At 38.8% G+C, this 10,673-nt stretch overlaps 1 protein-coding gene across 1 annotated transcript; it reads right to left on the bottom strand.

The window, feature by feature from the left end:
• Nucleotides 1-538: 538 nt before the first annotated feature.
• On the bottom strand, nt 539-9,409 carry LOC113080425 (pinin-like). The gene is made up of 9 exons (XM_026252601.1): nt 9,241-9,409; nt 5,267-5,338; nt 5,116-5,184; nt 4,932-5,007; nt 4,736-4,830; nt 4,539-4,614; nt 4,133-4,288; nt 3,877-4,015; nt 539-2,229 (listed from the first exon to the last, which is right to left on the bottom strand). The coding sequence occupies exons 1-9, from the start codon at nt 9,351-9,353 to the stop codon at nt 1,031-1,033; spliced, it is 1,995 nt and encodes a 664-aa protein (XP_026108386.1). The 5' UTR covers nt 9,354-9,409; the 3' UTR covers nt 539-1,030.
• Between the last annotated feature and the right edge of the window lie 1,264 nt (nt 9,410-10,673).

The raw sequence follows: 10,673 nt of genomic DNA, 5'->3' as shown, positions 1-10,673 counted from the left end.
ACAGAGTAAAGCATGTCAAACTGAGCTGAAGCTTCTACCCATTTTCCCCCAATCAGAAAATAATAATGAAGGGTTTATAGTATAAGAAACCATTGATTTTTGGATTCTCTTTTTATTTTTAGTTGCGATTATTTAAAGACTAAGAATTGGTCTTTAATAGGGTCTTAAGAGTCTAGAATTGCTCAGCTGCTCATTAGAAGAGTTGCAAAGAAAGCAATTAAAAAAAAAAAAAAATGATACCTGAGGATATTGTTTGCAAAAAGAAATTTCAAACCAAGAACTAATTATTTTCTTTAGATTGTGTTTCATCTAAAGACAACATTACGAATTCTGCTTTTTTGAAATTTGATTTAATGCATTAGGTTTAAGAAGCTAAATTTGGAGAAATTCTCATGTTCATCTCAATTTAAATTCAGCATGAATGTTTCAGTTTTGTCATTATATTGAAAACATTCAAAGTGCTGTGTACATACACAATTTTGAGTGATGAGACTGCATAACCATTTCAAACATGCAAATATGAAAAACCAAGAACAGATACATGGAGAAATTGTCTTTAATGTCTTTTTTTCTGTTAATGAAAGCAGACAATTTTGCTTCAAGAAAAGAACTGAATCACTGTAAGATACTGTCAAAATGGAAGCTTTTACTTTTATATTTACTGAATGTTAAGAATCACATTAGTATGGCGTCGCATAACTAAAAAAAACATCAGTGACTAAGCTACTGTATGACAGAACACCGTGGTGGAACAGACGAAGGATCAGCACAAGAAACATTTCATTAGATAACGTGGAAGGTCTAACGGTCGTTTAGAGTGATGGTTCTAAAAAGCAGTTTATAAATCTTAAAAATTCCAACAGACACTGAAACAACCAGTTGCCAGACAAAAATAGAAGAAAAAAAGATTGGGAGATAGAGAATTCAAAAGTAAAATCCACTCAAGAAGAATGGCAAGGCAACTGCGCCTCAAAAAAACTAGGGTAACCACACAATTGCCTTGAAGAAACCATGCAAGACTGGCATCTTTTCAACGTCGATCCTTCCGATCAGACTTCCGATCCCTCTCGCTTCTGGAGGACCTCCTCCCTGACCTGCTTCCTTCCGAACTCATCCTTTTCTTGTCAGGTTTGGGGTTCTTGTCTTTGGAGCCCTTGCTTTCTCGTCCACTACCTTTTGAGGACTTGTGTCCTCTCTCGCTGCCGCTCTTTCCACGCTCCCTGTCTGATGGTCTCCGGCGGCGTTTGTGGTCTCGGCCGTCTCTATCCCTGCCGTGACTACGGGAGCGTGAACTGGAAGACGATGAGGAAGAGCCAGAAGAACTGCTACTGGAGCCACTGGAAGAGGAGCTGGAGCCACTGGAGGAGGAGCTTGAAGAAGAACTGGAAGAAGAACTGCTGCTACTTCGGCTCTTGCTCCTCTTGGCACTGACTTTGGCCCGTCCACGAGCCTCATCGGTCTCCTTGCTAGCTTCCTTTGGGTCTGCTTTGGCTTCTTGTGGTTGGACTGATGGTTCTTGGCTTTGCTCTTGAGGGATTTCTGGGTCAGGTTCAAGTGGTCTCTGTTGGGTCTCAGGCACCGTGTCAACTTGTTTGGGGTCATGTTCCGTCACACTAGGGGCCGGGACGTCCAGTTGAGGCTCTTTACCCTCTTCAGGATGTATTTCCATCTGGCTTTCGGGGGCTTGCTGCGAGTCTGTTACAACTTCCTCCTGAGTCTCGTTCTCTGTCTCCTGCTCTTCCTCCTTTTGCACATTACCTACCTCTTCAACTGTGGCTTCTGGACTCTCAACCTGCAACTTACCCTGTGCCTCATCTTCCCTCACAACTTCTGTAACCTCCATCTGCTCTTCCCCCTCTTCCTTAGCCTCACTTGTTCCTACATCCTCCTCGTCCTCATCTTCCTCCTCTGCCTTCTGCTCACTCTCCTCATGTTTATCCTTCTCACTCTGCTCCTGCTCTTGATCCCCCTCCCTCTCCCTAATCTCTGAGCTCTCCTCTCCTTCCTCCTCGACTACATCTTCCTCCTCGTCCTCCATTTCCACATCATGCCTGTTACCTGTCCGCCCTAATCCAGCCTTACCCTCCTCTTGATCTTCTTTCTTCGTCTCTTCAGCCCGACGGCTATCCTCCATTTCTCTGTCACCTGTCCTCTGGGACTGACGCCTTGGCCGAGCCTCCATTTTGTTGAGTTGCTCTGCAAAGGCTTCACGTCTCTCATCAAACACACCTTGAAAATTGAGGAGGGAGGTACCATTAATGAGATTTTAAAAAAATTGTGAAAAAAGGTAGGAGAGAGATAGATTGTGTGTAGATTACAAGGCAAAGTCTTCTAGTAAAAACTCAATTGCAAAGAACATTTTACAAGAATTAGCAAAATGTTGTTTTAAATCATTTAAGATTGAATATAGAATGTCACACCACAGTACATCCACTTCTGTGTTCAAACAAAACATTGAATTAATCTAATCCAGATTTTTACTGCGTTTTGTTTAATACTAGTTTTTTTATTGCCTGATGCTAATATCTTAGAGCATGGTATACAACATTAAACTGATATATATGTTATCACTAGTTGTGGGCCATTATCGGTGTTAACGTGCTGCGTTTACGTGAGACTCTTATATCGACCGTTAATCTATTCTATACTACGCAAGCTACGATAACTTTCACCTTGATATTTTAGTGCAGATGTATACCTAGCCGAATCTGTAGGGGGCGAGAACGAGTCTTTAAACCCGCGTGTATGCCTACTGTGAAATTACCACATCAAAAGTGACGTGCTAACATGGATGCAGCTAAGATGCCACCGGGTTTGCTTCAAGGAATTTTACAAGAAGCTTCCCAATGGAAACCTTGACAAGACGCACACCTTTTTCACACTTACTCCATCTGCAGTGCGTATGCAGTCCGTGTGCGTTACGTATGTGGTGCTGAAGCAGTAGGGACTCATACTCATTGTGCTTTCACACAGGATGCGTTTGCAGTCTGCTACTCGGTACGTAAACGATCGCTGCACTGCTGCAGATGCACCGCTCCTGGAATGCACTGACGGACCGCAAATGCATGAATGCTGGAATCCGTGTAAAAAAAATTAAAAATAATACACAATGCATACCCCACTGCAGACGGATTATGTGTGAAACAGGCGTAAGGTTGTTTGCACCTTGTGCAATGTGGAATTCGTTTACAGATTTCTTGAGCAGTTTGTGATGCATTTCGGAAACAGGAGACAAGCCCCTGGTCTAATGCACCACATGTCTTTTGAAACCCGAAAATTTATTTGACATGAACCAAAAGAAGAGAAAACATTATGGTCTATAGCCGCGAGATGGTGCTCTATTCTGCTCATTGCTCCTGTAGCTTACATTGAGCAGCATAGAGCGCCTCCTCGCAGCTGTAGACAGTAATGTTTTCTCTAGGTTCTGAATAAATGCGACTTATAGTCCAGTGTGACTTGTTTTTTTTTCCTCGTCATGACAGGTTTTCGGACTGATGCGACTAATACTTAGGTGTGACTTATACTTAGGTGCGACTTATAGTACGATAAATACGGTAATATAATTTTTACTAAATAGCTTGAAACTGATTTTTTTTTTTAAGATGAAAACTACTGAATAGGTCATCAACACAACTAACACTGTACTAATAAATAAATTACAAAAAACAAAAAATGAAAAATGTCCATTTAAAAATCCACATGGTAAATGCAGGAGTGCAAGGCTGCATTTTGCAATATAATTGCATGTTCCAGACCACACAAAATGTAAATAAGTGTAAACAAGGTCTAAAATATATACAAATCTATACTAAATTTATACAAAAAGAATAAGACATCAGAAGCCAATCCAAAAAAAAACAAAAAAAAACACCTTACCATTTAATTTTTTCTGAGACTCTTCCAGGAGCTTTTGAGTAGCGGAGCACATTCGCCCCGGCAGGTAGAAGATCGGGGGCTTGGTCTTCGTGCGAATGAACTTGATGAGCTTTGAATTATGTGCATTCCACTCTTCTTGCTGAAACACAAGAACACCATAATGCATGGAAATTTTTGACTGAGAACAGTCTATCCAAATAAAACTACTGCAGGTATACAATAAAAGAGCTGCAGTCTCCCTGCAGCTAAGACATACCAGTTGAGCGAGCTCCACTTTGTGCTCCAGAAGCCGCAGCTCTGTTTGTTTGGCACGTCTTTCTTCAAAGAGCTCTCTCCTTTCACTCTCAACTTTTTTACGCTCCTGTTCTGCCTGCACTTCCAATTTCTGCTCAATTTCTTGGCGTCTTTTTAACTGGAGGGGGGAAAAAAACATGAAGTTTTCAAATTAAAGCAGCACTTTGTTTCAGACGTGGTTTGACTGTGTTCGGTGCAATTCGCTGACTTGATTCTCAACTTGAACGGAATACAAATAGCATGAGTGGGGAATAATTCAACTTTCAGGACCAGATGAGAAAAATAATATTTATTCTAGACAAATATCTCAAAGACACTGCCTCACAAATATACACATTTTTTTTTTTGTATTCATAGTATATACCCACCCGGTCTGTGGACACAGTAGATTCCTGCTTAAACTTTTGCAATGTTCCCATCAATAGGCCAAACATGCGCCGGTTTCTGAATGAGCAGATAAAATGGTTAAAGGTTTAATTAGACATTCAAGCAAATGTGTGGTGAAAAAACAAGGATATCAAATAATAAAAAGCTTTTCAGACAATGCCTATGTCAATAGCAATACCTCTGCTTTCCTCTCTCATCAATGGTCTGATCCTGAATAAGATCTCGGCGCGTACGTTCTTTGGAGGTAGCAACCACAGATGACTGCAACGCTGGCTGTAGATAAAAAAAATAAAATAATAGAGCAACGATGTTAAAAACATAATCAGACAAATCTACGAAAGTGAAAATGATTAAAAAAAAATTTGTCTGCATACTTTTTTGACATCGTCATCGTCCTCAGCGTCGCTGTCATGGCGTGAATCTCTCCTTGCTCGCTCATCCCCTGCCAGCCTAGTATAGTATAAACAGACTGTAAATACATTTGGAAACATGCTAAACAGAAATGAACTTCTATCATAACATATCTAGAAATCAGGTAGCTAGTAAGCGATGCCTCACCTCAAGAGTGCCCCTGCGATGTCTCTCTGTTTGGCTGGGGGTCCTCCACCACTATCTGAGAGTCCACGCCTAATGAGGATCGACAGACATTAACAGTAAATCTAATATGAAATTGCCACAAGCACTTGCTAGCATAAGAACAGATTCTTACCTCAGCAAATTGATTCCACGCCCCCTACCTCCACCTGGGCCTGCGATGGTATTTCTCCTAATCTGACCCGGTCTAGAAAAAGGCAAAGGGTGGAAGATGCAGAGTTAATAGTTATACCTTTATAAAAAATAAACAGACCCAACTATGACTAGATGACTTCTTGCTCAGCTACGTACACAAGCTTCTCAATTGCATAACTTAGTATCCCTCAAATCGTAATTTAGTAATTCCAGACCCAATTAATTAACGATTTTTGCTGAAGCCTGTATCATTTCAACTTATATTTACATAATCGTTCAACAGTAAAAAAAAAAAAAAATGATTTTGATTTTTGCCCAATCAAATCCTCTGTAGAATGAGACTAACACGCCCCCTTCATACCAGCTGACACGTAGAAAATCACGTCCAGTGCTGTGACGTACTGAAAGCCTATTGGCTATTAAAAAAGTAAAAGTCTCTCCAATCATGCCCAAGCTAAATGTTGCATATAAACATGCACTTCTAAAGCTATATGGGGGATCTTTAAGAAAAAGTTTGTTACTTTCATAAAACAAACAATTACGGACAGGGACGTGCACAGGGGGGTTGCTCAGGTTGCCCGGGCAACTGCCCATATGCCCTTCTCGACTCACGTTGCCCTTCCGAGGTGGAAAAAAAAAGAAATAAAAAAATCGTACTATGGATGCAGAATTTCACGTAGGCTTGGATAAAAAATAAATAAATAAAAAAATAAATAAAAATCGTAAAGCCTCATTCACTTCCATATTCGGGCACCCTTCCGAAAGTGAAAGTCGGTAGAGGAAGGGCAAACTCTCTTTACGTGGCTGCAGCGCTGCACGCGACCGGCACCTGAGCTGAGCCTGCATGAGCGGCCCTAGAAGGAGATTGTCGCGGTTGTCGGGTGAGACGACTCAACGTTGTCGGAAAAGTAATAGTAAGGTTATAATCGTAAACGAAAACGAACGAAAAAACGAAAACTAGTTGGGAAAAAATTGTGTTAACTGAAATAAAAATAAAAACGTGGCATTACAAAACTAACCAAAACTGTAATGTGTGTTTGGCAAAACTAACTAAAATAAAATAAAATTATAGATTAAATGTCCTTAGTTTTCGTCTTTCTCAATGTCTTTCATAGAGCAAACGTTCAGCTGCATTTCATTTCCCTGCGTCTCTCACTCACGCGTCTCTCTCACATAACGTTACTCGCGCGCGCACAGCCCTCCCCTCCTTGCACACCGCGTCTCCATGAGAACGAGTGTTGGAAGAAAGTTCGCGAAAGGTTGGCATCTCGTGAAAACCATTACACAATCACACATTAAAAAGTGGTATAAAAATATTTTTTATTCTGAATATAATTTTGTCAGTGTGTTAATGTCGACCCGAGAAGCGATTGCTACTTTAGAAAGTTAACTAGACGCAAGTTTGGTGTAAAATGCACTTGGGTTGTCGATGTCAAAACACTATTTAAGCAGTGATTTCAAGTAAGGAATAATTGACGACGGGCCGTTGAATTACAGTTTTTCTCAGTCACTTTGGTGCATTTTTCAAAACAGAAATGAAATTCTCAAAACTACTTGTACAACCTTCACATCATCTAGTCATTTACATTTATACACATCATAAAACCAGATTCTCATTCTTTTGAACAAGTTGCCATTGCTTTTATACATTCATGCAATTGATTATGCACATTTATCTGCGGTTTCCTACATTATCAGTTGCTAATGTCATGTCGCTCAAAATGTATTATATAGTTTTCTGTGCAATAGTCAATACCACTCAAAACATCTAGTCTTTAGTTCATCGTATAAGTCATTCAATGCAAAATGTTTCATCTAGTTGTCACAAACTGCCAAGCACACTTTTTATTTTTATTTTTACACATTATTATTAGACTTTTTGTCAATTTGGCATGAATTGTGCAAGTGAATCTTGACTAATGAAGAGAATGTAGATGATAAACCAATGATAAACCATTTCTCTGAAATAGCTGAAAAAAAGCTGAAATAGGTTCATCTCATGAATCTTCAGTTGGAAAGCTTATACTGTATAGACAGGACAACACAAGAGTTACACATTCTGAAAAAAGACTTATTTTCATCTTTGTGCCCATATTTCCTTTTCTATATCACAAAAACATTGTAAATGTTTTTTTTTTTTTTTTTTTTTGGTCAGACCACTAGTAAAAGTGTAACTGGGAATTCTATCCAGTCTCTTTCAATCAATATCCCATACAGTAATGTGTAAATGTATACTTTTGAAATGGATATATGGCATACATAAACATATGGCATACTGTTCAATACAGTAGTTTACATCAGAACATCCCTCCAGAGTTATATTGACAACATGACTAAGCAAACTGACTGTCTTATCCGTAAACTATGACACAAGGACTTGTCTTTATGATGGCACTGATATGTTCATTGACACAGATATTTATTTTTGAGAGATGATCTAAGGATTTTGACCAAGAGACTGGCTTTTGCAGGTAATCCATTGTGTTCTGCTATTTGTACGAGTTGTTTTGAGAAATGCACTTCTTGTTTTGCAATTCTCAAGGATGATTCGAGAAATGTACCAAAGCAACTGAGAAAAACTGTATTAGAAAAATAATGCACATCTCAGGTGGTGATTCGGTCACGACTCGAAGCGGAGTCAATTATTCCGCATATACCACGGTTACCACACCTCAAGACATCGATCAGATGATATATTTAAAGGGATTCGTTCGGTTTTTGTACTTAATCGCTATTGTGGGTAGGACTATTTCTTCCGCATCTCATCCAACGTTTCTTTTGCTGGTTTCACATTCACAATGTCATTTTAAAGCTGGTAATGGAGCCTTGAGCCGTAGTATTATAATGCAGTTATTAATGAAGTTATTAGAAAGAGAGCGAGAGAGAGACAGAGACACACACACACTGAGAGAGTGAGAGAGAGAGAGAGAGCTTGTGTGAATTAGACTGCAGCAGCGTCTCTAAACAGCGCTGTTATTACCTCGCTAGTGGGAAATGTCATGTGTACTTTTGGAAAATCGTCTGTCATGTTGTTGTTTTTGTTAGTCCTGTAATTTCCGTTATTACAGTTTTACTATGCGAAGTGATATGGAACTGTAATGCGGTCAAGAGAGCTGCCTGGAACTACATTCGCCATGCTTTTCCCAGAAAATAATGTCACGCCTCAGAACGTTCGTCAGCCAATCAGATTCAAGCATTCAACGGCCCCGTAGTATAAATATTAAATAATGTTATGTCATTTTTTTACTCTTACACTGAATGTTTGCTCCTTCATTCCAGATGAGCAGGCTATTGAATAGGGTAAATTTAGTATAGGGTGTGAAAATTGTACAGCTGTGGAATTTGTATAGGGTGTGAATTCTGTGAGTGCCCTTTTTTTAGATCAGAGCAACTGCCCCTCAAAATTCCTGTGCACGTCCCTGATTACGGAATTGTTTTGTGTCGCTGCTATCCAAAGCAAAGCTCTCGAAGCAAATCCACTAACACACGTCACTTACCATTCAAACAAAGCAGGAAGTACCTGCAGGACTCATGACTTATCACCTTTGCAAAATGTTAAACTCTAAAAATCTATATTTGAAGAGAACCTTGTTTTTAATTGAGTTAACACGATACATAGGCTAGATTTAAAACAAACCCTCATTACGAAGAATTAAAGCGAACACGGTGTTTTATGAGGCCTGTCATTCTGCTTTCAAACGCAAACTGCAGACTTGATGCTAGCATAGTTATTTATGGCGGCCTGTGTGATATACATAGCTGCAAGATATCACTGCACAAATATAAAAACGGATTAGTGTAATATATCGTTGTTTTAACCTGGAATAAAACACGTGATTGTTTCGCTTGCTAGCTAACGTTAGCCGCAGTCTAACGTTTAGCTTGCTAACAGGCCCCGGTCTATTTCCCCCCCAGAACAAATGTTACGGATTAAAACTCTTCATTAAGTAATACCTTAACTCGCTTGGATCTCTGCCGGTTAGTTTTCGAATATTTTCGTCCACGCTCTTTAAGCTTTCCTTGGCTTTTTCCAGCTGGTCTTGCAAGCTTCGCACGGCCACCGCCATCTTGCTCTTCGTTTTCCAGCGGAGCGTGAAGCGTCGTGCATGCGCTCGGCTCAATGAAGGCGCATAGGACTGATCACGTGGTTCCGCGCAATATTTATTTATTATTTATTTATTGAATAAAAAGCACAGGGGATACAGTATCAAGCACACAAAAAAATTAAGACAGTAAACTCAAAGTGAAGCAAGGTAGTAGATAAGGGATAGTCTACTAAAAATAACAATTCACAAAAGATTCATAGAAACTACAAATACAAAAGATGAATATAAGTAAATAGAAATAAATAACAATGGGAATACATAAATAAATAATAATCTTCAGAAGACCAGGAAGTAATTTATAATGAAACAACAACTTTTTTAAGCAACAAAGAAGTTTTAGCAGCTTTCTTATTAGCTGACAAAGAGAGTCATAAAATAATTTTAAATCAACACAAAAAAGTCTCAAATTGGGCTTTGAAAAAGTTACTTTACACTTATGAAGATAACTTCATAAGTGTAAGCAAAACAGAACAGCACATTCACAACCTCAAAAGTAAAGAGTTTGTAATAAGCAGAAAAAATAAGCTCTAAGTGGAAGCTCTTTCCACTTGTTAGGTAACAGAAACTTATTAATGCCAGTCCATATATTAATGGTAGAAAGAGAAGGATAATTTAATTTCCATCTGAAAAAAAAAAAAAAAATCTTTGGGATGACAGCTGATCTTCCTAATAAGAAATCTTCTAATCCAAAAATTGTTACATTAAATAGACATTGGAAAGCTCTGAACCTCCAATAGACAACTGGGGCTTTTTTACAACCGGATACTCTGAAGCTACAGTATAACCTAACCATATGCAAAAGTTTAGGTGAAATAGAATTAATAACCCAGTTCTAATCTTTTGGTGAGGAATCTACTCTAAAAGGTTGAAAAAATCATTGTAGGAATAAAAGCTACCATCCTTATTCAATAAATCCTAAACAAAAAATAACACCTCTGTCATCCCAATCCTTAATAAAGATAGATTTTTTTTCCACGTAGCACATTCTGATTGTTCCATATAATACTCCTATGAGGGGAACAATTGTGGCAAAAGGCAAGCTTACAGGCCTCCAAGGCTTGCTTATGAAAATTAGCAAGCTTAAGCGGAAGTTTGTTGCATTTAAAATCGCAAGATAATATAAAATTAAACTCTCCACATTTTTCAAATATAAATTAAGGTATGTGAAACATAACAAACCATAACAAATTAGAATCAGTATTCAGGCACCGTTTAATCCAACCGATCTTGAAAACCTGATTGAGAGAGTCTTCCTTTTAACATACTCAGTTTTATTTGCTC

Source organism: Carassius auratus, unplaced genomic scaffold (genome assembly GCF_003368295.1).
Source record: "Carassius auratus strain Wakin unplaced genomic scaffold, ASM336829v1 scaf_tig00031330, whole genome shotgun sequence".
Taxonomy (NCBI): domain Eukaryota; kingdom Metazoa; phylum Chordata; class Actinopteri; order Cypriniformes; family Cyprinidae; genus Carassius; species Carassius auratus.
Note: the sequence above shows the minus strand (reverse complement) of the source record. Positions and strands in the feature narration are given on the sequence as shown.

Excerpts from the sequence above, each read along its gene's own strand:
- LOC113080425 (XM_026252601.1), bottom strand. The coding sequence starts at position 9,353 with ATGGCGGTGGCCGTGCGAAGCTTGCAAGACCAGCTGGAAAAAGCCAAG. Across the intron at positions 4,831-4,931 it reads ACGATGACGATGTCAAAAAA|CCAGCGTTGCAGTCATCTGT; the intron begins GTATGCAGACAA and ends TTTTATCTACAG. Across the intron at positions 4,016-4,132 it reads AAGTGGAGCTCGCTCAACTG|CAAGAAGAGTGGAATGCACA; the intron begins GTATGTCTTAGC and ends CTTGTGTTTCAG.